Source organism: Zosterops lateralis, assembly GCF_965231275.1.
Source record: "Zosterops lateralis genome assembly, chromosome: Z".
Taxonomy (NCBI): Eukaryota; Metazoa; Chordata; class Aves; order Passeriformes; family Zosteropidae; genus Zosterops; species Zosterops lateralis.
Genome location: NC_139800.1, coordinates 53,535,555 through 53,563,159, shown reverse-complemented (window position 1 = coordinate 53,563,159; position 27,605 = coordinate 53,535,555). Strand labels below are relative to the sequence as shown.

Below are 27,605 nucleotides of genomic sequence, written 5' to 3'. Positions count from 1 at the left end.
CGATTAAAGTCTTAAATGTTTTCCAAAATGGTGCCAGACATCTGCATCTAAAACATGCACCTGGATTTTGGAGATTGAGACTTTGAGAGATATTCTTAGTACAGATGCAGCACAGTGCTTCTGGCATGATCATAAATTAACAGGGATATCATCAGTCAAGGTTCCTTTTCCTTGGGGCATAAGTGTTACTTCCCTCTACTAGTCTAAGTAGGCAGATTCTTGTCTTATTTGTATTTAAGTACAAAATACACGACGGTGTGAAAGCTGGAAAAAGAGGAACCATTTGGAATAGAAAAGCAAATCAGCAAAAGAGAATGGTGCCATTAGTTCTATGAGCTGGGCAATTCACCTCAGTTAATAACAGGAATTCAGATGCAGAAAAACAGATTGCGTGAGCTAGTGTGCTTCAGACAATTATTATGGGACACATCAAAAAGAAATGGCAGCTACAGCACTCTCTGCAATAGTTTTTCTAAGACTAAAATTTTATGAAATAGAATATAATTTTTTTTCTTAACTCTTAGAGATGAGCCCTCAAAACATGGTTAAAAGGGTAAGAAATTTTCCCTACTGTTGTTTAAAAATAGAGTAAGCATGCAATGCCTCAACATACATTAATTAAAGTAAAAACAAAAACAAAAACAACCACCACAAAAAAAACCTGAGTGGTTTTTCTTGCCACTTAAGTTATGCCTTTTTCTTCCTGCTGCTGTGTGAACCTCTCCCAGTCTGAACACCAGGAAGCCACTAAGCCATTTAGTGGTTTAATAAATAAACATGTCAGCACTCTTGTTAGAAGACCTTTTTTCCTAGACTCTGTCTTTTTTTTTCCTCCCTCTCCTTCTTCGAGGATTTTATTTTTCTGAATGACCTTGTATTAATCACAGGAATCACTGGTGACAAACTCTGCTTTGTAGTGTATCATGGCATCTGTCTGCTGGCTCAGCTGGGCACTGCCAAGATACCAACATAAGGACACAGGTGATATTTCATTTTAAATGACAAGTCCTGGGTAGCTGAAAGAAGGCAGACCGAGATACAGCAGGAATTCCTGTGATCCAAGAAAAGTGAAAATAGTTCCTCTAATAAAGTGCCTCCTTGGCCTCTTCTAGACAAAGTTAAATGAAAATCCAGGATTTATGTGGTTTGAGCTGACCTGTTCCCTTCAGTCTGAACAGGGCAGGAGTCACTCTGGTGAACAGCAGACAGGCCAGTAGGTTTGGGATATGAGCACCCTGCAGCAGGGAGGAACAACCAATCTAGGATTAGTAGTTTGTTCTTTTGGGACACATATACCATGTTCCTTGGCTTTGAAAAGGACTAGAAGTGTTCCCACAAGCAACCTGTCTCAGTAAAAGAGAATAAACTGATCCATCTACTGATGCAAGCAGAGAGTTGATTTGGTCAGACGAAAAATACTATCTTGGGAGAAATTAAGAAAGCTTGATTTTGTTTTCCTGGTGAATACTCTTAACTGCTTTATCTGTCTTTTCTTCTGAGGAGACACGTATTTGCCCTAAAATTGTTCTCTAATTCAGTTTCTCTTATGCTACAACCTGCTCCTTTACTGAACCAATTTCTTTGACAAGAGGATATAGGCTGCCAGATTTTGGATGGATAGAAACTGCACCAGTGTTAATGGTCTTATGGCACAGGTTTGGAGCTGTTTCATGACAGCTTAACAACACAGAAATGGAGTCTGTATTGCTGCAAATACCAGAGCTTTCTGTAACTAAAACAAATATCAAAACTGAGCTCCTAAGTCTGTAGTTCCTGGGTTTTCTAAGGGAGTTTTGGGTCACTGCAAAGAGTTCACATACTTTAGTAGCTGAAAAGCACCTTAAAGTTCCCCTTCTCTGTCTAGCTTCTGTGGAAGTAGAACAGAAACTCCAAGTGTTTGGGAGACTGAGAGAGCAAGGACCCTTGAGACGAGTGTGGTGCTCCCCAGACCAAAGCTCTCCCAATCTGAAGTGCTTCCCTGTGGTCACAGTGCTGACCACAAAGAACTGTGATTCAGGAACAGGCTGATAAAATCTCCCCTTCCTTGTTAAGAGCAATGCGTGGGTGTGCACAGCAGTCTTCCAGATTCCTCATCAGTACCTTTCTTTCCCATCCATATTTGGCACATTCACTGCTAAATACATCACCAGGAATTACTCTTACTGGACTTTTACTCAAATTTCATCCTTCCTGTCTTGACAACGCCTGTTCCTTTCTCTACTGGCTGATGCTGGCAAGACCTCGAATTATCTGCACCTTGCTTTCTCTCCCAACTCTGCAGGGATATGTGTCTTAAGGAAAAACTTTTAGCTCAGCTTCATTCCTGTAGTATTATTTGGTCTTCTTTATTGCAAAACTCCTGCCATCTATCAAACCCTATTCACAGTTGAAATGAACAGCAAATAAAGGGAAACAATGAAGTCAGCAGAGTGCTGCACAGAAGTGGAGCTAGCATGCACAGAGATGGATGAAAAGCCAGTGAGCCTCAATAGTGCTGATGGAGCTGCCCTACAGCTGCCCTGGTTGAGTTACTTCATCACTGCTACACAGATGATTGTGAGTGTAAAACTTTAGCTATGCTAATGGCAGCAGGAACTGGTACTATCTAGACCTTTAAAACGTGTCCATGGATGTGAACACATTTGGATTTTTTTTTTTTTTTTTAATCCAAGGGTAATTATGAAGTTGCCACGTCCTTCATGTAAATCAAGTCTCAGGTCCATGCTATAGTATATATGGCCTGTCACCAAAAACAGTGGGGAATGAAGTCGATTCATGATACTTATTTTGTGAGATGTGTAGGAAATATATAATTTTCTTATGCATGTTAATTTCTAGGCCTCAGGCTTTCATGACATTTTTCTAGTTAGATACATTTATTACCACTGCAATGCTTTCTTCTTAATCTTTCAAGAGTTGCCACATCAATGGGGAATATGCCTTCACCAAGTGGAGAACTTAAGACAATACCAGTGCTTTCCAAGGGGTATGCAGAATGTTAGTTGTGGCACAAGTGTGAAATTAGGTAACTCACATCTTCACTGAGTATCCTAGTCACCAGGCTATGTTTTCTTGATGGGCTTAGGCTGCACATAGATCAGCATTTCATCAGAGTATGTATGGGTTTTAGTGAGCTCAACATTCTCTCCTCTACCACATTTGCAGTTGATTCAGATGTGGAGTGATTCACACTACAGATGTACTGTTGAGTCGGATGCAAGAGTGCTTTCGAGGGAAACCAAACCAGAAACTCTGTTGCAGGGTCACATGAAACACTTTTCAAACCCTAGTGTAAACACATTCAAATCAAGTAGTACTCCTTATTACGGTAGGGTAACATTCACTCCAAGGAATCAGACTAAATCTAGTCTGACATTAAATCCTGGAAGTATTTATAATATAGACTTAGATATTTCAGCACCAGCTGCTCCCATCCTCTGATCCAGTCTGACAGCTACAAGGTAATGTAGAAGCACTCATTCAAGGATAACATGCAAAGGCTTCACTGTTCCAAATATGTTGCAGAAAAAGATGCACAGTAGCTTGAGTATGAAGGGAAGTTTTAGTGAAATGGCATAAAAAGGCACACAGCTCTATTTCACATCTGGGTTTGGATAGTAAGAGAACATATAGATATCAGTAGACAATTATTATGCCAAAATGTTGTATATAGATACATAAAAAGGAAGATCCTTTTGGCCTGAGATTAGCATCAATATAGCTATCAAAGAGAGCTGGAAAGAAAAGAAAAATCAGAAGAACTCAGGGCAGAATAAACTAGCTGCTTTTTCTGCAGCCTCACTTCCAAAGCAGTAATGCTCTATGGGAACCCCATAGAGCATAGAGATAAACGCAAAGGAGGGATCAATCCTGTGGTAAAGTCACAGGATTAGAGTTCTGATTTTGTGGACTGTTTCAGAGTGTGGAGAACATAAGAAAAGAAGTCTCAATTCCATTACTACTAACATTGGTTATAATGCAGTTCCCAAACCTTCCTGAGGGCTACCTATTGGCTCTGTAGACTACACGGACAACATAGCTCAGCAGGTAGGAAGAGGAAGGGCCAGCTCCAGAGAACCTTTGCTGGAAAAAGTTAAAAGCATTTTCAGAATTTCTATGGGCACATAAGTTCCACTGGTACTTTTTAATATTATTCTCCCACAGCAAAAGAAGTCCAACTGAAGCTGCAACCAGCCAATGTTGTTGGAAGGAAAAGTGCAGATCTGTACTGAAAGTCTCTCAACTATAGCTCAAGCTAACACTGTTAGTGTGTGCAACTGTCCACTAGAGCAACAAATATGCAAAAGGCATCTCTGAAGCATAGATATTTTGCATACCTTTTTGCATAGGTATTCATAACACAACCGTTGTGCATACACAAACAGTAGTGTATTGAAGAGATACACTCAAGATTATACTCAGGTAGCAGCAGAGGGCATGAATACAAGTCCTTGTATTGACCAAGGGCTGCAGAGCCATTTCAAGATGTATTATTACATGAAAGACCTATTTCAAATTTAGTAGGCATGCAGTGTGCATAAGGAACATTATTCAATGTACTTCCTGTGTCAATGTGTATCTTCAGCAGAGCTACTGGAGATGATATACAAATCCTTACACAACTTGCTTCTTTATAGAGGAGATCGTGTAAACCCTATAATTTCATTTCACATCTTAGAAAATATTCACTGATTTAATCTGACTCTAACCCAATATAATTTAATTATTGCCATTGCTATGGAAATTCCAAAAGCAGCTGTCTGTGGCTAGCTGTGCTTAAACAAGATGGTACTGGAAGGTGATATCAACAGACATGTTCTTACCTTCTTCAAGGCCTAAGCTTGATGTAAAAATAAAGTGCAGAGATTTTCCCAGACAGGCTGCCCTGCAGGCCGTGTTTGTGACCTGACATGACTCAATAAGCAGTGATAACTGCTTCCTGAATGACAAAACAACATTCTCTAATGACACATTCGGTTAGGGGTCTAGATACTCTTATTTACCCTGCCCTTTGGATGCACAGAAGTGATGAAAAGTCTTCTGGCTTCTAGAGACAGGACAAGCTCATGCAGGAAATGGTGTGAGCACAGGCACACCTTCAGCTTAGCAACATGGGTGAGCACAAAGCAACCAGTGTGTAGGGAGCTGCCTGGGGGTGACAAGGGCCATCCCACTGCCCCATCAGAAACCAGGGCAGCTCTGCCAGTGGGGACCATGCTAGGAACAGGGATGGCCGCAGAGCAGTCTTAAATGGAGTATGTTCTTCCTGAGCCATGGAACACTGTGTCAATACTAAGCACCCATTGCATTTCCCCCCAGAGGCAGCTGCCTCTATGCAGCACACAGAGCTGTCTCCAGCTGGCAAAGGTATTTATCAGTCATAGTTTTTGTAGCCTTTCTACATTCTTTAACAACACTGACAAAACACCAGGCTGGTGACAGAGTGTGGTAGGTAGAAATGGATCCAATCAAAGCAAAGTAACCTCTCATCCATGTGTATTCCCCCATGGGCAATAAATGTCTCTGGTTTTGTAGGTGCAGGAGGATTGGCTATGCTGCTGAGGGACCCATCGGGACCATGCTCCTGTGAAAGTTCTGAAGCCAAGAAGGGTGCAGGGGTAAGTCTCCTCTCACTGTGTCCTTGTGGGAGGCACAGGGATCTGCACTGCGCTCAAACATAATTCTTGATGGATCCCACCTTCTGTGGAGTGCATCTCATCTTCAGCTCCAAGGAGGCTATCATACTGGGAGTAGTTTTGCACAGCAGACCCCATTGGTATAAACTGTATTCACTTGGCTTCTGCAGGCCCTCTTTCTGAATATCTACAAATCTGGTGCGATGGTTAGGATTAGCAGGATTTCAACAAAAGTGAATCTCTTCAAAAGTTTGGTTACATAATCCTGGCACTTCATGGAAGATGGTGTCAAACCAATGCTCTATCCTTCCTCGCTATCAGCCAATCTCCCACACATCTTGCCTTGCATGTTCTATTCTCTCCTTCTCAGGCTCCCCTGCAAATACTGCTATCCCACCTCCTTTCATCTGCTGGGCAGCTTCCTGTGGGCAGCTTCTCAGCATGAGAAGGGTAAGTGTCTGAGAAGTGTTGGACTCAGCTGGTATAGCCTGGTGTAGTGGGGTGGCATGTGGAAACACTTTTTTGCTGGAAAAGCCATGACAAGAATACTCCTTTTTCTTTGTCGTTCTCACTATGATTGTGTGCACCCATGTGTTTTTAACAGCAGGAAATGAAATTGTCAGTAAGATAAAAAGTGGAAAGGTGGTGAATGGGCAAGTGAATTCCTGCAGGGCCAAGATATTCATCTTCACGGTGGCTGACATTGCTGAAGAAGTTGCTGTCTGAAGCCAAAAACAACCATGTTAGAAACTAGAGGTGTCTCCAAAATTTTTACACTATGTTATAAATTATTAAGAGCCAATTCAAAATAAAAGAATTTATTTAACAATTTACCAAGATTGGATTGCAAAGCCACAATAAAAACAACATCGATCGAATGTCAGGTGGACAGGCTGACAGCAACAACGGTGCTATCTGACCGTGCCCACAAATGCTGGGTTTCTGAGGTACAGTTTTATACATTTTTGTCCGGAGGCTATGATTATTGAGAAAGTCCGAATATTCATGTATTTTTTGTATTCCTGGTCTTGGTTTGAAAGGATTTCCTGTAAGTCCCAACTGTTTCCTGAACTTCTTCTCTGGGGTGTAGATGAAAATCCAAATCATTTATGTGATCCTGAATTTTGGTTTCCTGTGAGTCCAGAGGATCTTCCTGAGTTCTTTCTCAGGGTACAGGTGTAGTTTGTCTTTTGAGATTGACATCAGGCTCTTAAGTGGATGTAAAGTAGACATTCCTCCTAGATGTATGGGCCATCTTCTGCCAGGTCCTGCTGTTTCTGTTGCAAATAAGGTACTCTACAGTTGCAAAACAAGTCTGGAAATTTTGGGGAATGTCCCTGGTAGTTTTTTAATAGTCCATACTTTTCAATACAACAATTTTATACGCAAATTTATATTTTACATCTATTACACACTATAAACTAGACATTTTTAAAGATGCAAACTTGAGTATACATGGGCCATATTAATGCCTACATTTATTTTAATCTTTCACACTTCTTAAAATGAAATTAGGCAGCAATCTAGGCTCTTAAATGAGACTGATGAAGCATATTTCCTACATCTGCTACAGAAGTAGGCTTGCTTGGGATTCTTTAATTATAATTAAATTTTTTACAGAAGCATTTAAAGATAAAATATAGCAAATTTGTGTCCTCTTCTGGTCTGTGAGTGAATCTTGTGTGAGAAGCTCACATCACTGCTACCTTAAATATCTTAAAGCCATGGTGAATAATCAGCTCAAGCCAGCATCTGCATAACTTCTTTTTTTGAATGAAAATATAAACACAAGACACATTTTGACTTTTCTTACAATGTTCACTTCTTTCTTTTACTAGCTAAAAAAATTATAATTTTCTCAAAATCCAGATTTCCTACAGGCTTTCTTTTTTTATTTTCTACTGTGCTAATAAAATCCAAATAGTGCTGGAACAAGATGATGTTTAAAAAACACCAAAACAAAACAGATCTACTAATAACAAATATGAATCTGACTACGTGTAATTAACAATTTACAATGGACAACATAACATGGAATTTCACACTCCTGGGTATCAAAAACAATTACCAAATTTAAATCTATATAAAGCAGCAAGTCAATGCATCCTCAGAGATACCAGTCAATAATAAACTACTTTTCATTAGGGAAATAATTTATAACATAAGCAATGAAAGCAAGGTCCCAATTGATAGGGCAAAAAAGTCAAAATGAAAGCCCTTTATGTTATGGCTAAATCAGATATTTAAATTATTCTGATTGGAGCTGGAGCATGGACCTGCACAGGCATTCCCAGACATTGTGCCCTGGTTGCTATCAGTGCTCTACTCAATGTAGTGTAGCTTTGTGGCAGCTCTAATGTCACCAGGAGGACCTCTACGGCTGCTGGGAAAGTTCTCAGCTGGAGTTTAATCAGCCCCTAACATTCTTTAGCTTAAGTTAAGGTCATACTTAAGGAAGAGGCGGGAAATGTTCAGTGTCTGTGGAATGCAATTTGTTTTAATAGCACAGTACCTCAAATGCTTTGGAGTGTAACATCACACAGAACGAAGTATGACTTAGTACTGTTCCCTCCATGATTTTGGAAAAAAAAGGTGCCATTTTTTAATAAATAACTCCTGCTGAAGGAAGAGGTTTAATGATATAATTTTGTAAAAGGGAGGCTGGCTCAGTGTTGCCACTAATGTAGCATGAGCAAAATCAGCAAAATGCCAGCACAGGAAAGTTAATAAAGTCCATGAGAGTACCCTTACCCACATGGGAAAAAGATTAATTTAGTCATAGAAAATGACAAAGAGCTAAAATTTTCTTTAATTAAGTGCTAACAATTTGTGGGATGGACAATCCTGATGTTTGAGGCAAAGATGATATGGAGCAGCTGGTTATAAACTTCCAAGTTTGCTGACAGAGATACCCCAAATGATTGTCCTTTCTATTGTTAAAATGTGAAACAGGCAGTGCTATTTTCATATAAGAAAACTATCAGTTCTAGATCAACTCCAAAAAAGATCTATGCAGACCTTTTAGCAGAATAGTTTCAATAAGATTTTCAATTAATAGAAACAGGATAGAGAAATCCTCATATCTCTGTTATTTTTAATAAATAACTCCAAGGGAAGGCCATAAAGTTCCCTTCCCTTTAATGAACTATTTACAAAGAAGCAACAAACTACAGTTAAGTCCTGATGTGCTATTGACTGTATGGTTCATTGGTACCAAGTCAATGGTAATTTGTGTGGATTTCACTAAAGTATAGAAAATTATTATATCAAATAGGTAATGACATTCATAACCAGTGAAGACAGGATATGGATCAGTAAACAAGTGCTACACTTGGAATACTCTCCCTCACCAGAGGGGAATTTATAGTCTTCTCTAAGAGCCATTACATGTAACATGCTCTGAACTAGCCAAATTGGACCTATTGTTGAACAAGCCAAAGTTTCTGAGTAATCTTGGAGGCTTTTTTATGTTTCTTCCTTCATTTCTAAATAGCAAAACGCTGCCTCTTCATTGTTGTATTTAAAACGCATCCTGTTGTGCCTGCAGCTCTCTTTAGAGTGCAGGTTCAGAATACCATGTAGTTTATTACTGAACCTACTGAATTCTTGCAGCCTTTGCTCAAAAAGAGTACGTGTGTGGGAGTAGCACAAACTGCAGCTGGTTGTCTTTATATTTCCACCATTATTGCTGCTGACTGGAAACAAGAAAGATGTACATATACAACATTTGTTTATTCTGTAATACTTCTGTACAGGAGATTGAGAGATTGTCTTGGTGAACAACCTCTAATTTCAACAAAACCTTTAGGACCATGAAAAAAGATCAGCAGTAGGCTGAATTTGTCCTGCAGTTCTAATATTTTGATGTCATATCTTACCAGAAATATAGAACATTAATTTTTTTCCATTGGTTTTATAAAATATTATATCACCAAAGAACCTAAGTGAGTCCAGAAATTTATGGAAAAATTTATTAATTTCACTATGCAGCTGCTAACAAACAAACAATTCAAGTAGATCTAGGATATGCCCCTTTGCCTCATCCTCCCTCTTGTCCTGCTGCCATAAATGTGTTGTGGATGAAAAATTTCCAGATAACTCAAAATGGCCAAGGCTTTTATATTTTCAGCACTCTAGATCAGTTTATAATGGAAATGCTTTTTCTGCATAGTACAAGTATCTGAAGATTGTGAGGTCAGACAGCAAAAGTCCCTGGTCATCTTTCAAAGTGTAAGCCTGTGTGGCCTTATATCCCCTTCTCCCTGACTCTTCAGGCAGTTTCAGGTGTATCTTGCTGCTATGCCCACCATGATCAGGTACTGCTGAAATTCAGACACAGTATGCAGCAAAACACCGGTAGTAGAGGTAGTAGCCAACTTCAAAGAGCAAAATAGTTTATTTAGTTTATTTCCTGCAGCTGATGCTTTCCCCAGCTGGCTCCTGCCTGTTCTCATCACTGCTTTCCCAGGCTGGACTACGATTTTCTGAGAACCTTTAGGTAGTCTAGGTTTTCTCAGTCATTTCTAGTGTTGGCACTCACTCTGCAGGAGAGGACACATTCTAGGTGGAGGCATTTAACACCATTGCAATAGCGCTGGAAGGAATAAGCATCTAGCCTTTCTCTTTCGAGGGCGTGGTAAAGTGTGTTGAGAAGGCAGCTTAACTGCTGAAGATTAGCACTTCAATGTGCAAAACTCAGAAGATTGAAAGGTATCGAGAATTTGCAGGACCATTCACTAAGACTATAGCAACTTAAAGGGGAAAATGTAAGGAGTATGGGAAGAGCGTCCTGATGTTCTGTGTAGTTGGGATTTCAGTCACTGGAGGTTGAGAGGGTTCTCATGTAGGAGTGAAAGTGAAGGCAGAAGAATTTCTCTTCTTCATTATTGTCAGAGCACATCTACGGTAATGTTCCAGGAAAAGATGCCACGACAAAATGTGCCTTTCTCCATTTAGTTCATGTTTGAAACAGAAGTGACTACTGTGATGGCTTTGCCTAGCAATCAGATGTACAGAATTTAAGAAAACTGACCTGTTTTGGAGGCTGCTACTTGTCAGCTGAAAAGGCTAGGAACAGTTTTGTGTATTGTCCCTTTCTGCTCATCACACCTTCTTGCCCCAGACACTAACAGCTGCTCAGTTCTTTCAAAATCCACCTTGTCGCTCTCCACGTATTCAGTATGAACGTCTTTTTTTGCTAGGATTGCAATCTTTTCTAATCATGCTTCTTTTCCAATTTCTACTTTCCACATAAATCCATGCAGGTGCTTCAAAAACATTCTTTTCACTCTTTCTCTAACATACTTTTCACTCTTTCTTTATCAGTACATTTCTTCACAAGATAACACGGGCCTATTGAAAGCCTCTGATTACATTCTCTTCATATTTTTTCTCTGCTGCATCTCCCTGGTTCCCACCCCACTTAGTTTCTGCTAAAGCTCAATTTCTGCTAAAGCTCAATTTCTGCTAATTGTTCCTCTTGTTTGCTGTCACTTTACTTTAGTCTATTCTCCCGTATCTCCCACAGTTGCCTATCTCCCTTATCAGACTCTTTTCCTGGGGTGACTCTGGCCCTAGTTTTTCCTGCAGGGGCAGGAGAGGTCTCAGCACATCAGCGCCCATTATGGCTTGCATTTGGGTAACATCATGGGCCAGATAAGAAATCACTATGTTGAATGAGATAAACTTACTAAAGGAAAACCTGCCTGAAGTCCAGGTCTCAGTTAACACTCTGGATCCCTCAAAGAGCTATGGCATAAAAAAACCTTCCGTCTCCTTCTTCCATCACAGTTTTGATCTTAATGGCTACAAATTATTTCTGTGTTATCTTTGCGTGAAGTACTGGAATTTATAGTTATATTTAAAACTCATTTTTTGAAAACACTACGAAGTTGAATAATCAGTGAAATACACTACGTATGGGTGTTTATGTGTAGATACTTAAACATTTCTGGGCTGTACATTTTGTGAACTGCCTACACAAACAATTTGACCAGCTCTACAGTACTTTCTTTTAACTATAGAGCCTAATGTGTTTAAGCTGTTGCAGGACAACACTGCTTTATTCTCTGCAGACAACTTTATTCTTTGTCTTGTTTTTATTGTTCCACTGGTAGTGAATAAAAGCCTGCATCTGTTCCTCAGGAAGGACTTAATCCAAAGCTTATTGAATGCACTGGAAGAGTCTCCATTGGGCTTTGGATCAAGCTCTTTAGTACACAAACAAATGCTTTTTGTGAGAATATGCTATTCAAGTATTGTTATAGAAGAGTTACAGAGGTTCCCTATTTCTAAAATAATGACTGCTCTTTAAATCTTTTTGCTTTGCCTGTTCTGTTGCCGGAACAATATGCAACTGTACATAATTGTTGAAGTACTGTAGTCCATGGGGCATGTTTATCATGCCCCACCAGTTGATATAAATGTAGAACATGTAATGCTGTAGTAACAAGGGGTTGCTATATTTATGTGGCTCTTCCTGTGGAAGCAGTAATTCGAAAAATACATAGAGATACACTTAGTGGCTTAAGAACGATTGGCTCAATCAGGCAAGCAGGACATGGCAAGACATCTTTGAGGACTGCCTTATGTTGGTGCTATTGACAAAGCAGACTTGAAAGAGGGGTTTGTAAAATAAAAGAGGGATACTACTGAATGGGATTTTTTTTTCCTACCCTTACGAAAAGGAGCAGGCTGAAAGGAGTCAAAAAGCTCACAGTAGGGGAAAGAAACAGGGCCTATTGTGGAAGTGGGTATAATGAGACAAAGATAAGGCAGGATGAATCAAAGCAGAAACGCTAGCTGGAGCAAGACTGTAAAGAACTTTAAGTGAAACTTTACAGCTCCAGATTTGCAATGACTGCATTTTCTGCAGGGGGGGAGATCTACGAGTTGGTTATGCTATGGTATTCCTGAAAGCTGCAATAGAAGAGATTTTTCCTTACAATACCACAGGTACTGAATACTTCTTCGGATTTCTTGTGAAGGGAAACTAACAGTTCCTGTGAACGGCAGAGAACATGATGCCAGTGAAACTTAACCGGTTTTTCGACCGCAGAACAGAGTAACTTCTTGACGTGGGTGTAGATGACAGAAACAGTTACTACTCGGTATTACTCCTGTGACAGAACTGATTGCAGTAAAACACAATATACTGTGTGGTATGTGCTTTCAGGGTTGCACACGTAGTTCGTAGTTCCTAAGCTGATGGTGACTCAGTTTATGGAGCCAATACTAAAACATTACTCACTCAAGGAGTCACATCTAAGACAATGAGATTACTCATGTAGTGAGTGGCTGATAGAGATCTTGCCAAGCTATTCCACCACATAATAGATGTGTGTAAATGAGCTTGTTTGTCAGGTGAATAACTTCAGAAAGGAATTTTTAAGTTCATTCTGTGTATGAACTTTTTCTATTTGAACTCCTTAACCACAGCCGAGGTCCTATTATGTTTTTCCAGCTCCCACTAACTGCCAGTCCCTATCCTAAAACTCATCAACTCATATAGACAAATAAGGGAAAGTAACTTGCCTTCAATCACATCACAAGTCAACACCAGTAACAGGAATAGAAGAGATCTCCAGTCAGTTCACTATCAGCAGCTCCCTGCCTCTGTAATTCACAACATTTCATTCCTGCACTGAATGAAAAGCATTTATGAATACGACCTCTAAACTTCCCAGAGCTGACAGGAGGGTTTCTGCACTCATTAGCTTTATAAATGCACAGAGAATACACTGAAGTACCATTTTCATCTCATACACATTATTATAAGCTGGTGCATTCTCTCATACAGCTCATCTCCATGTTTTTCTGCAGATAGAGAAATAACTAGAAACACAAGAAAAAGAAAATTAATCACAAAATTTTTGACAGCCAGTCTAAGACACTTAAAAATCTGCATCCCAAGCAAAACTCATTTTTCATATTCAGTAGAATTTAGCATGAAGGCTACCATATCACACATCACCTTTCAAGACTGCATTGCATTTAATAAATGCTATAAAAGTACCTGGCATATTCAGCATCATTACCACAGTTTTTTCCTTCTTTTCTTTATTCTGCATTGCTCTCTCAGCGTATTTTAGAGTTTGTAGAGAACATGAATAGTGTGCTGGACTGTAAAGAGCAGCCTGAAAAAATGTCTAATAGGATGAGGTTTATCTTCTTAGAATTATTCTCCATTTTAAGTTTCACTGCATAACAATAAAAAAATCTGCCTTACCAGGCTCCCCTATACTGCCAGGGTCCCAAAGAAAAAATTCTGAGTAACTCATCTGTCTTCTGGATAAAGCACAAGCAGCAGATACTGATACAGCTTCACTCTTTCATCTTCCTATTTCTCTCTCCTCTCCTCCAAACACCCTTGTCCTTCATTTCCTTCTCTTTATCTCCCCATCCTGAGCTGCCCTGTGTCTCTTCCCCTTTCTAACTCCAGGCAGTCTTTGTTGGCAATGGTTCCATCCCCTTTCTGCCCATGGAAGAGCACACATCTGTACAGAGGCAGATTGTAAACTAGGTCAGTTTATATGGCAGAGATAAAAAGAGCAGGAATAAGAGCCTTTTGTATAATAACAAGGTCTCACACAAGCACATGGCCCGTTTGTCAGAGATGTTGAGCATCTGCCATTACCACTGACTTCAGTGGCGCTAGTCCACGTGTCCACAGGCTGCAGACGTAGAAAAAAATCCTCAGTTTTGCAGTCCCCTGCAAGTGGAAGTTCAGATACACAGTCACGGTTCCTTGATGTTCTCCAAGACTCTACATTAACCTCAGGATCTGGTTTTGTCAATTTTTCCAACATGTTCAGCCCAGTCTTGGGATGTAAATTAGGCGGTAATTGGAGGAGGAATGAAGTGATACTGGGGATAATACCTTTTCAGTTCACAAGCACATAAAGCAGGCTTGAAACAGAATGACAAGGGGAGAACTGTCATGTGAGTGTTAAAAATAACTATTTTTCTTGACAAATATTTGGTTAATGCAGCTATCTTTATGTTATTCCTCCTTTCAGAGTTTTTAGGACAATACCAACTGATCTTGCAATTCATTATTTAGGTAAAGGTATTTTAACATTACAATAAAAATAAGGGAAGATTGCACTCTGGCAAAGATTTATTGCTCCTTCCCTCTATCTGAAGCTCTCTGTAATGCTGTAAAGAAATTGCAGAGCATTAACAAAATGCATCAGTCTCATTTGTGATACTGCTTTACCAAACAAGAAAATCTGTGCTGCAGTCACACACATCAGTCCAATCTTGTATGAGTCCAGAAAGCAGGAAAGGGACAGAAGGTAATTGTTGGGACAATAAGATAGAGGAGTGTGAACCCAAAAAGAGGAGCTCTGAAATTTCCCCTTTGACAGTGTAACATTGTTGATTTCCACAGATCCTTCTCCACAGTCTGGTACTACCAGTTTCCAAAACGTGAGGCCTTCAGAAAGCATGATATTTGACAATGCTTATTTTAATTATGATTCTGAGGCATGGAGGAGACATTTCTGCATGGTTCTGAAGGTTTCCACAAGCAAAACCCACTAATTAATTTCCCTTCCTCCCTTCTGATAATTGCCTTATTCTGTTTCTAGCAGCTGAAGTTCCCAAAAACCAAATAAAGAGTGATCAGACCTGTGAAACATATAAAAAGGATGCAACCCCCATGCTCCTTTTCCTCTTCCTCCATATCCCCATATAGCCATTTGGATGGCATGCCAGGCCTGGGAGTACAGACTCATAATGCCTGCAGGGCAGGATGGTGGGCAGGATCAGCAATACATGTCCATGCACAGTGCAGCTTTCCTTTGCTCCCTGCCTTCTCTCTGCATTTAGGTTGAATGAGGATGTACTGTGGTTCTACCTTATCCTAGAAGGACGAAGGCTAGGAGCCCTGTCCTTGGGCAGATAGCTGCATTGCAGGCACTCCTGGGGAACATTCCTAGATGGTGCAGCTCTAACACCCCTGTTCAGAGCTGATCTCTCTTCTTCCTGTGCCCCGTGGTGGTGGCAAGTAAATAATATTCATTAAAAAGCTCATCCTTTGTCCAGAGAATTTACAACATAGTCTGAAAAAGAAAAAACAGATGGTTCCCAGTAGGGAGAATGGCAGACAGTTCCCTGGGTCCAAGACCTTGGTGGGCCTGTACCATACTCTTGTAAGTTTTCATATTCATTAGTGTGCTCTCATACTTACTTCTGTGCTTTCAGACACATATATTTGCAAAGAAGGTTGTGGGCATCTGTAGTTAATTATTAGGATAGCTTTTTACTTACATTAATAGCACCAGCTTACAGATCTGCACTTACATATGTATGCCTCAGTTTCCATACACCATTAGGTTTTATTATAAACCATTTTCATTATCACACAGTTTTCAGGTAGCAACCATGCCTCTGTGTGAACATCTGTGTCCTCGAGCTCTCAACAAAGAATGCAGCAGCTGAATTACCAATAGCAGCATGAAACCTCCCATTTAAAACACTGGTGACTGAAGAGTGGAGGGTGGAAAACGTGAAACTAAACTTCAATACAGACTGGAGAGCTAGAGGTTTGCAAACCTCATGCCTGTAGTGTCCAAATACAGAGATGCTAATTGGGTTAGAACTAAAGGACACTTAATGCAATCTATCTGAGAAGAGTCAACATTGCTGCTGTAAAGTCCTGTCTTAAACAAACCTTTTGGAGGTCTTTGAAAAGGTCAACAAAAACATGGATAAGGGTGACCTAATTTCCATATCAGACCGAGTGTCTAAAAGATTCTTGACAAAGACTTTTAAGGAGACTAAGCAGAGAAAACAAGAGGGAAAGCCCTGGTATAGCCCAGTAATTGCTTGGAAGATAAAATTCAAAGTACAGGAATAAATCACCAGTCCTCGCAATGGAGGGAGGTGCTGGATTGTGTAGAGTTCTGCAAGGGTCAGTGTGGCAATGCGTGCTGTTCAATGTACTCGTGCCTTACCTGGGAATGGAGTCAAATAGCAAAGTTCATCAAAATTCATTTATTTGGCAGTAATAAGAAGAAAGATTGTGAAGAATTATACCTGGACATTATGAGACTGAATGTTCAATATAAGAAATCCAGTACAGGTGAATGTAAAATGACAGACATGGACAAACGGCCATCAAAAATGCTGGGCTCTGAGCTGGGCATGAGTAAAATCTCAGAGTTATGACAGGCCATAGAAACATCACCTCCTGTGCTCAAAAGTTCCTCATGATGTATTGTCGAGAAAAAACATCATTGTGCCACTGTATGAATCCATGGTTTGAATCACATCTTAAATCCTGTGTATTTCCTCAACTCAAATTTACATCTATTAGATCAGGGTCATGCTCAAGAGTGCATCAAGGATGGTAAGAGGAACAGAACAGTCTGTGGACAAAGGTCCCCGTGAGAGCGATCTACAGCTCTTCAGCCACGAAATATAATGATGTACAGAGATCACAGTGGAGATCTACAAACCCATGAGCAGGTCTAAGAGAGGGTTAATTGTTCCCCATCTCCAGCTCAAAGAAAGGATTAGTTGTTCCTCATCTCCGGCACAGGAGCTGAGGGGATAATTAAGTTTGTATTGAAACCAAAAATAAAAGTCAGAGCTACTTCATAGGAAGGACAGCAGATGAGTGGGAAAATCCTTGCAAGCATATTTGGGTTCAAGGCAACATTGAAGAAGCCCAGGACAGTAGTACTACCTACTTAAAAAAAAAGAAAAAAAAAAAAAAAGAAAAACAAACAAACAAACAAATAAGAAAAAGAAAGGAAAAAAGGCAGCCAAAACCACAGCAATAAAGAAAATCAAACTCAAACCAAACAAAAAGAAAGCGGCCCGGAGCCCGTGGCTTGGAAACCCCCCGGAGCTGTGCACTCCCCGGAGGCGAGTCGCTCCTTTCCTCCTGGACGAGCCCCGGCTCCCCGCTCCCTCCCCTCCCTCCCGCGGTAACAGGAGAGGCTCCGGGCGGGGGTAACCCGAGCGCGCCGGGCGGGGGCCGCGGGGGCGGTGCCCGCTTCTCCCGCCGGGACGGGACGGACGGGACGGGACCAGGCGGGGCGGGGCGGGGCGGGACGAGGCGGATGGTGGCTTTGCCCCCCTTTTTGGCGTCGGCTAAGGGGGCGGGCGGGGAGGGAAGTGGGGGAGGAGGAAGAGGAGGAGGAAGAGGAGGAGGAGGAGGAGGAGGAAGGGGACTCGACGTGCCGGGGCTGCGCGCGGAGCTGCCAGCGCACGCCGCGAGCCAGAGGAGCGGGAGAGGTTTGGATAAGGTACCGCCGAGCGCCGGGATGCGCCTGTCCGCCCGGCGTCCGCCCGCCTGCGTGTCTGCCTGCCTGCTTGCCTGCCTCTGTGTGTGTGTGTGTGTGTGTCTGCCTGCCTCTGTGCGTGTGTGTGTGTGTGTGTGTCTGCCTGCCTCTGTGCGTGTGTGTGTGTGTGTGTGTCTGCCTGCCTCTGTGCGTGTGTGTGTGTGTGTGTGTCTGCCTGCCTCTGTGCGTGTGTGTGTGTGTGTGTGTCTGCCTGCCTCTGTGCGTGTGTGTGTGCGCGCTGTGTGTGTGCGCGCTGTGTGTGTGCGCGCTGTGTGTGTGCGCGCTGTGTGTGTGCGCGCTGTGTGTGTGCGCGCTGTGTGTGTGCGAGCGCGGCCCCTCGGAGCGGGAGGGCAGAGCAGCGGGGGCTGCGGCTCCGGCGAGCCGGCCCTCCGAGCGGGAGACGGGGACGGGCAGGGCGAGGCGGGGGAGCTGAGGGGGCTCGGTGAGGTGCGAGGAGAGGCCGGGGAAAAGCGAGGAGGGAATATGGAATCGCGGGGAGGGGAGAGAGCAGGAGAGTAAAGGAGAATGCGGATGCGCGGAGGGAAAGGGAAGAGGCCAGGAGGAGAGAAGAGAGGATGCCGAGGGGGGACATTCCTGCCCTTGCCTTCGGCAGCCCCGGCGTGCACAGCCCGGGCGGGGGCCGCGGGCGGAGAGCCGGGTCTGTGGCCCCGTGTCCCCGGCAGAGAGCCGTGTCTGTGGGCCGGTGTCCCCACACGGAAAGCCGGGTCTGTGGGCCGGTGTCCCCGGGCAGAGAGCCGGGTCTGTGGGCCGGTGTCCCCGGGCAGAGAGCCGGGTCTGTGGGCCGGTGTCCCCGGCAGAAAGCCGGGTCTGTGGGCCCGTGTCCCCGGGCAGAGAGCCGGGTCTGTGGGCCGGTGTCCCCGGCAGAAAGCCGGGTCTGTGGGCCGGTGTCCCCGGCAGAAAGCCGGGTCTGTGGGCCGGGCCCGGTGCCGGGGATGGGGACGGGGGGCGTGCCCGGGGGTCGGTGGGAGCTGGAGAAACCTGTGACGTAACTGGTTTTTAATCAGCGTGTGGTTTTCACGGCGATCTCAGATTTTCCTTGACTCTCCTTTTTGAACAGAAAATCCCCTGTATCTTTGTTCCAAGTATTTGTATTTTTAGATTCCTCTGACAGCAAAGCGAGTTGATGGGTTTGAAATACTTTATTTCTTTTTTTATTTGGCCCCTATTGAGGACCACTGCAGTGTAAACTTCCGAAACGCTGGTGTCTCTTTCAAAAAAGTTCCTGAAATTGTTGCTGAGGTGAGCAGGCCGGCAGCTCTTGTGGCTATACCTGATAATATTGACCATTAGCCTTGAAGAGCAGTCATCCTACTGAAGTTAGGGTTTTATCTGAGGATGAATTGCCTGTCAGGTCCCACAAGATGTACATCAGGGACAAGCACCAGCCTGCTGTTAAAAGAGATGGAGCGTATTCCCCCTGTCGCGATTTTACCAATGAAAAAAACATGTTGTTTTATTATGAATGGTGATTAACAGTTCGACGTTGTAATGATATTCTCTGATTCTAGCATTGTCTCATAGCTCTGGTATGTCAATTTGTATTCATGCTGTGTAAGTGTTTTGCAGAGGTTTTGCCTATCTGGCAGGGATTTATTTCAATTTCACAATTACGTTTTCTGATCCCAGTAGCCTCAGGAGCCCAAAGAAGTTGTATATATACATCAGTATCTGTTAGAGTGTATGACTTCTTTTTTCCCTAAGAAGCGCAAGTTATTTCATGTCTTTAGATCACAATTTTTATATCTCTCCACACAGCAGAAGTTGTAGTTGAAATTGTGTTCATTTAAGTATATTCATTGTAAGCATTTCTGACCAGTCAGTATTGAGTGATTTTTATCGATTTGTCCTCATTTTGTGTTTGAATGTCAGTCCATTTGCTGCCCTGCTGCAGTCTCTGCCGAAGTAAGTTTTCAGAAATTTAAAATGTTACATACAGATACTGACTTTTGACGACTATACCTTGTTTTTGTGTTAGTTTTCTTAGCTGTCCAAAGAGTACAGGTCTCAGGTGAGCTCTTAAGTAAATTAAGCCATATTTATAGATACCTTGTAATAGTGCCAGTAAAAAATAACTCTTGTGGGAGCTGATGGTTGTTTCCCTTCACTGTGGATGTGCAGCTTCTGTAGGAAGGGATGTGTGCAGTCCTTTTAAATTATTTCAATCTCCTGTTGGCTTCAGCCAGTTTTGACTAACTTAAGAATGCAGGATCTTATGGCTTAGAGCATGAAAAGTAGAGCCAGCAGAATCCTGAGCAGTTTGATGTATACTTTGATCATAAGATAATTTGATTCATGTCTGGTTTGTCTTGTCTAAACTGCAAAATTCACTTTTGCTATGGGAAACACCTGCTGATTTAGCAACTGCTATTGATACTCCATTTATAGCAAGACAAGAAGAGCTACATTAAGCAACATCTAGAACTGTCCCTATTGTTACTATTCACAGTGTCATTTTTCTCTCGTTAATGTGGTGCTGTACTGATTCTCAGGCAGTTCTGACTTAACTGATGGGCAGTACACTTATGGGTGTGAGATAAAGAGGGTTGTTCAAGCTGCCAAAATGGTCTCTCTTCCACCTTCCGTTAAAAAGTGAAAAGCTGTGGCACCTGTCTCTCCTAGCAGGCTGTGCTGAAGGGGCAGACCTTTGTTCTCCTGTGCACCCTGTTTTCTTGGATGCCTAGAGTTTAGCCTGAATTCTGTGTTATTTTGAAGCAATTTTCGTTGCTTGTCTCCCATTTTTATGCTGGTTTTTTTTTTCATATTTGTTTCAATGCCAAAACTTCATGAAGGTTCCCTAGGAAATTCTGGACTCACAATTCATTGAGGAAAAGTCTTTTCCAATAATTCCCACTCACTAAGACCAAGTCCGTTGAAGTGGATGTGGATAGACTTGGCATTCAAATGATGGTGGAAAAACAGTTGGCCTGTTAATTGGTGATGATGCTGGCTTACCTAAATATTGTATTAGTCCCGTAGAGGGATGTTCTTTAATTGACTGCTCACCTAGACCACTAGAGTGCAGTTCTATAAAATTAGGTTTAATTTTGAAATATAGCAGCAGCACTGAATGAATGCCAGCAGATGCAGTTATTTCTATAATTTATATTGTTTTCTTTGAACCATATGCCAAAGTGGTGCTCTTTTCCTTCTATATCTCAAAAACTTTACATCTTATGTGCTTAACTAATTGTAGGAATTCGGTGTGCATTGCTCCAGTAAATTAATATTTGAAGTTGAGCAAAGTCCATACTCTGTGAACTCTCCTATCTGAGATTCTTCTGCTGCTAAGAATGTATTTCACAGTACAGCTTGATGGGGAGGGACCTGGCAAATTATTTTGCTGGTTAGACTTCAGTGAGGAAGCAAACCTTGCAGTCTTCTTCTTGGGGTAAGTCAATTAGGGATAGTTTCCATCTCAGCCATGTGAAAATGACAGATGTCCAGTTGTAGTTGGTAACATTACTATCCCTGTATTACACCAAATGGGAAAGATTTTTACAGAGTCAGATTGGGAATTTTTGGAGTTTTTAAAAAGGTAATGGTAACCTGTCATCATAGTCATTGTAGTTCATTACAGGAATCTAGATGTTGACTAAGATGACATCTCAATGGTCTTGCAGTACTTTCTGTCATCAGTTAAGAGTCATGGTTATTCAGTACTGAAATGTGTACCAAGCTTTAAAAAATAGGTGTTGGACACAATGTCTTCAGGAGACCACGCGTGTATCTCACTCCGTCCTGAAAAACAAGTGTGAATCATCAGTGCTGAAGTTTTTCACCTGTAAAACAGAATTCTTGTTCTCCTTATTTCTTCTCTACCTTGGAAATCTTCAGGACTGTTCCACAATTTTCACTCAAACTACGTTGAAACTGAAATTTCAGCTGCTACTGCAGGCTTATTTCCCAAGTATTTACATTCATAGTGCTTGGTTTTTTCTGGTATTGTGACAGAATTAACAAAAAAGAGGATACTTCTTTCGTATTAAAATTCTGGGTTATCAGCACGAATTGTTGGGTTTTTTTGGTGGTGAATAACCTTAATTAATTGATTATAACTGTGAATCATGCCATACCTAAGTTTAAAAATATATAATTTTATTTAAGTTTATAATTAATAAGAGTTCAGAGTTTGCTTTTTTGTTTCTTTGATGACAGTAAGATACTGGATTTCCAGGAGAAAGGAGAACTGTTTCTTCAGAATAATTCCTTAGAAATGTTATTAAAACACTGTATTGTAATAAGAGTCAAGCATTACATTGCTTAATGCAAGAGTTACATGAAATGTAGTGTGAAAGCAAGTATATTCTATTCAGAATACCTATACTCTGCCAGCATATAGGTATTATACTGGCAGAAAATGATTCACTCAGTCCCTTATTAATAACAGAGAAAAACAATACTGTATTTAAAATAAATCAGACTTCCTCCAAAATGTATCTGCATCTATTAGAAAGGTTAGGATTATTGATTTAAAAGATGTTCAGAAGATCTATGGAAAACTTTGATATGTGCTACTGAATCATGAAAGAGTATTCTGTTCATTTTTGAATTTTCTTTCCATCTTTATCTAATTGACTGAAGAGATGAATCATGATCTAGGGTAAGGAATATTTCCAAAGCTCTGGAATTTATTTCTCCAGAATCTGTTGATTCCACTGATTTCTTTGGGGCTCTGGGCATCATAATTTTCCTATTCTCCCCATGTTTCTGAGTTTAAAAGGGACAAAGAGCAGAACACTCTGTGTATAAGTTACTAAATTCACATCACCATATGTACTTCAGAAGAGAAGGGGTCTCCACTTTATTCTACATGTTTCTGTGTTGCTGTATGAAGCATCTGTTTATATAATTTATGCATGATTCAGGAAGAGTTTTTAAGGGTGTAGTGCATGTAGTCCTGGCAGGGCAGGGTGTCTTATATGCATCTCATTTATTCCCTTTTTAGTCGTTGAAGCTGACCGCTTTAACAAAATAGCAAAAAAAAGTCTCCTCTCACAGTAATTTTAAAATACCTTTAAACTGGTAACAGGTTAGGATTATACTCACTTAAACACACACACACCCCAAAACAAACAAGCAAACAAAGCCAACCAAGCAGATAAATAAACACCATACCCACAAACACCACCGCTTCAGTCACTGAGTAACTGAGTAGGCATGACTGTGACAGGGCCTGGGTACAAACACACCTGAGGATATATGCAGCTTCCTTTCTAATAGTTGTTCTCAGGGACTGATACTTGACGACAGGGATGTTATTTTTTAACCGTTAAACCCAAGAATTCAAGTGGACAGCTTATGCCTCATTGTCTAGGACAGCGGCACCAGCATTGTTTGAGTTGAATTTAGTAACAGCTATTTTTTCCCCACTACTTCAGGGAAAAATATAGTTCCATCTGTATACATGCTAGGACTGCCCTACTTCTGTGTCTCATTAAATGTGGAGCAAGTTTAGTAGTGCCACTTGAGAAGAATTTACTAACAGAACTGCTAATATACAAACCAGATCCACCCATCTTTGAAAAAGCTTCACTTTTTTCTTTTATTTATTGCTCTTCTAGGGCAGGTTTCAGGAAAATGACAGACCAGAAATAGGGATCAGATGAATTGGAATCAGATGAAATCAGATGTATTACCATCCTGCACCAAACTCTACTGGCAAACTAATTAAATAGATGTACATATATCAATCCAGCTTGCACAAGTAAAGAAATAAAGATTGTTTTTGTAAAGTTGGTGAGTCAGTTTGCAGAGACTTTTTGTCTCTCTAATTCCGTTCTATTAGTGTATCACTGTACTCCTGTAGCCTTGTAAGGAAGACAGTGTGAAGCCAATCTCAAACCTTTAAATATTTTTCTATCAGCTTTCCTCAGAAATGGGTCATTTATTTCCAATTTTAGAGTTCTCTATTAGCTGCTACCCTGCCCCAAGGGTGAGCACAAGAAGAGGTTTTTGCTGGCAATGCTCTTGAGAACCCACATGCTGGTGTAGGAACTACTATCAATAAACCCAGAGTCATTTAACCTGATTTGAAAACTAAGTATATGCAAGGTGAACAAACTATTGTAGCTTGATATTCTGACTGTCCTAATGTTTTCAAGACACGTTTTACTGGTACAGCTTGCTCCTTGGGAGAGGATAACTGTGGCCAAAATGTCAAGGAATGTCTGGAGGACCAGGTGCATTAGTAAGAAATGTAGCTATGAGAGTTCAGACACATTCAGGCCTCAACACCATGTTGTTTCAACTGTTCACAGTGTGTGACTGAGAGGGGACACACCAGGGCATGTTCCCAGGAGCATCGTTCTGGCATGGCTTGGCCGGCCTCGGCAGAGCAGAGACTGATCCAGTTCTTCATTGTTCTTTGCTCCTGCTGCTGGTTGCAGTCATTAAAAAGATAAATTGAGACAAAGTTATGGTCTGACTTTTCCATTTGCTTGTATATTTTCAGTATTTTCATGGAGTCATATATTCACTTAGGTTGGAAAGGCCCTTTAGAACAACAGTAGTTAAACTAGTTATGACAATCCTGTATTTTTCTGTTCTGAAAGCAGTGGATATACTGAACACACTGGTCAGTGTATCACTGGAAGCTGGCTTAATCAAACCAACCATTTTGACCATTTAGTTAGATCTAAAGAGTAGCACAAAACAACCTATGCTGGCTTTAGATGCTGTCCTTTGATTTGATAGGTGCCTGAGTCTGTCCTGCATCCATTTGATGTTTCCAGTCTCCACAGTGTTTCCCACATTATAACATGTACTTTCACTTACTCCCTTCTGTTTCAGTTCCTGGCTTTGTTTAATTTAAAAATGTCAAACAGAGACATATTGGCTTCCTCTTACATTATTGCCAATGAAAACTTGTTCTTCCTCTCTGATTCTCAAATCCATATGAGTCCCCTCTGAATCTCCGGTGAACAGCAGCTCTGAGGAAGGAGAGCAGCAGCCACACTTTTGGAGAGTTCTTTAAAATTTAAAATGTGCTTTTAAAGAGGAACTAACAAAGACTGAAGAACTGCCCATTCACTTTTTGAAAATGGGACCTTTAGCAGCATTTTTGGGCACTCGGGACAACCCTATCCTGTTTCCTGTTGGGCTTGCCGGAGTGATACACTTGTAAGGCCCAGGTTTAGGCTCATTTTGATGTATAAAATGTGCTTATCAACTTGGTTAATGAGAACAGAAGTGGCATAGCACAGCAGCTCAGAGTGCATATTGACAGATTCTAGCAAATAAGTCTCACTTCAAATTAAAAATGTCTTTTAATTAGTTGACATTTTTGGCATATTGGGATATATTTTAAGCCCTTAAACTTCTTGAAAAATCTTTTTCCATCTAATTAACTTAGAGATAGCTCAGGTAATTTTGAAATTGCTAAGAGGATCACCCTTGTGGGAGAAAAATCACACTTGGAATTGTCACTGGAAAGCTGACAACAGCTACTGGCATATTTAGACAGTCCTGAAGCCAGTTTGTGATAAGATCAGCTCATAAGCAGGACTCCCCAGAATTTAGCTTTGAGTGCCAGTTAATTCCACTGACTTTTTGCTTATTTTTTGGGTCTAGGTGCTGGTGGTCAGCAGTAGAGTTGGATTCCAAATAATATTTGGTGGCTGAGCCAAACTAGCTCAGTCTTTCAGAATGAAGTGTGCTGATAAGAAGAGACTACAATAGAATTAATGTTTCTAGTGGGGAAGTTCCTTGCTGTTGTCTTTTTGTAAATGTCATTATCAAATGAACTTCTGCTCTCAGTAAAATGTTTTTAGGCTATTCTCCCTGTCATTCATTCCCTGGCTTCTCTATTATTCAGGGGTTTCATCTGTATAGCAGCAACAGTTCAGTAGCAAAATTGCTTTTTTCTTTGGTTCTAGTGGGATGTGTGGAAAACTCAGAAATTCAGCTGTTGGTTATGCCTTGCCTACTGTTCTTGTTGACTCTGGCAAGGCAGTGTATCTTGCTGGCCTGAATAAGGGATGTGACTTTGCAGTGACAAGCTGGATAGGGTTTATATTAAACTGTGTCCTGCTGGAAACGTGTTTTCTTTCTGGAAGGAAAGGATGATAGGAGTGTTCTTTTGCATGCTCCAACACTCTGTATTATCCAAGCTTTCTGAAGAGAAATCAAGCCAACTCCCTAAGTTCTTGGCAGAGTGAACTGTCAAAAAGGGGCTTTCCAATGGGATATTACCAGATGATCACCAGCTGCCTGGGGTGTAGGTCCCTGGGGGCAAAGGAGCACATACATGGTCCCCTTCCCATGCCTTTGGGATGCCTTTCTGCAGAAAGGAAAATAAAACTGGAATCCTGCAGGTGCAGGATCCTGTCTGTGCATTGTCTGTCATCATGTTAGATACTGGTAAGGTACCCAGAGGCAAAAACGGAAAAAAGAATGCATAAGTTTTGTCACATCAACTGCTCAGTTTCTATTAAAAATGGTGGTGGGTGTGAAAGAAAGAGAGTGAGAGGAGTTTACTTATGCCAGTATTCAGTAAATTGAGAGCAAGATTTTGTTTAAAGCTGTGGCAAAGTTACATTGGCCAGAAGTGTTCATCTGCAGATGCAGTGGATCTGAGATAATTAAAGACTAAAGTGCCTCTACCAGTGTAACCAATGCCATCTTTTCCTCTGTGTCAGCCTGTGACACATGGACAGTACTCATGCTACAATGCACAACCTCTGGAGAGCAGCAGGGTTGGGCTCAGGTTGAGCCCCACTCAGTTTTGTGTGAAGAATTGGTTCTTCAGTGTTCCACTCATTGCAGATGCTGTCGCTTCTGCAGAAAATGTGAAACATCAGGGCAGGGTTCACTGCTCACACCTTCTTTTTGAGGGTTTGTGTGTTCTGGGCACAGATGCAACTGCTAGTCCATACTGGGAGAGCCAACAGCAAACATCTGAACAGCAAAATGCCAAGTTACCTCTGCAAGTACTTACCATCTCTTTGGCTGTGCATTAAGTGGCAAGGACTTGTAACTTTATTGCAGCAGAACACAGTGGTATTTTATGGATGGGGACTGACTCTCTACTTAAGGCATGTATGTACATGGGTGCTTTGCCCAATATCCCTTTGGCATCAGTCATCTGTCAGAGTGCAGCTGCATTGGGAAATGCATCCATTTAAATTATATTTCTAGCTGCTGGATCTAATGAAAAATTTCCTTTGGAGGCAACAGGGAAGGGAAGAAATGGAGAGAGGAGATGCTGAAGGGCTTGCAGTTTTTATTGTGGCAAATGTGAGTTTGAAATAGTGTGCCTGACATTTTTAAAGAAGAAAAGGGGACCCAGTTTCACAGCAGGAGAACTTCACTTTGCTATGCATGGTGCCAAGATTCTATAGGGACTTGACAGTTTCATTCCTCAACAACATGGCAGTGGGCTCCAGCAACAATGGACCACCATTGTGGAGGGTCATCCATACAAAATTTCTCAGGTTCCTCCTAGTCAGGTAGGAGCTCAGGCATTTTAAGTAGCTGGACAGTATGGAAAAAGGCCTCTGCTGCTCTGTTGCATTTCACATTTGGACTAGATGCTGGATGATACAATTTACATTGGTTTGGTGAAAGCAATTTTGTGTGTATATTCTGTTGCTGGACATCAGTTAATTCATGCTGAACAATATTTGAAATTTTCTAGTTAATTCGTGTTTACTTTGAT

The 27,605-nt window shown here is 41.4% G+C and overlaps 1 protein-coding gene across 2 annotated transcripts in view; it reads left to right on the top strand.

The window, feature by feature from the left end:
* The first annotated feature begins 5,546 nt into the window (after window positions 1-5,546).
* The window catches only part of LOC310922977 (PALM2-AKAP2 fusion protein-like), a 105,981-nt gene continuing 83,922 nt past the window's right edge, over window positions 5,547-27,605 (top strand). Inside the window, exon 1 of one of the 2 annotated variants that reach the window (XM_083884017.1) lies at window positions 5,547-5,618. In XM_083884017.1, coding sequence (XP_083740143.1) covers window positions 5,553-5,618 — 66 coding nt within the window. In that variant the 5' untranslated portion in view covers window positions 5,547-5,552. Of the gene's footprint in view, window positions 5,619-17,804; window positions 17,894-27,605 lie in introns of those variants that run through there. The other variant, XM_083884018.1, reaches the window with a different exon arrangement.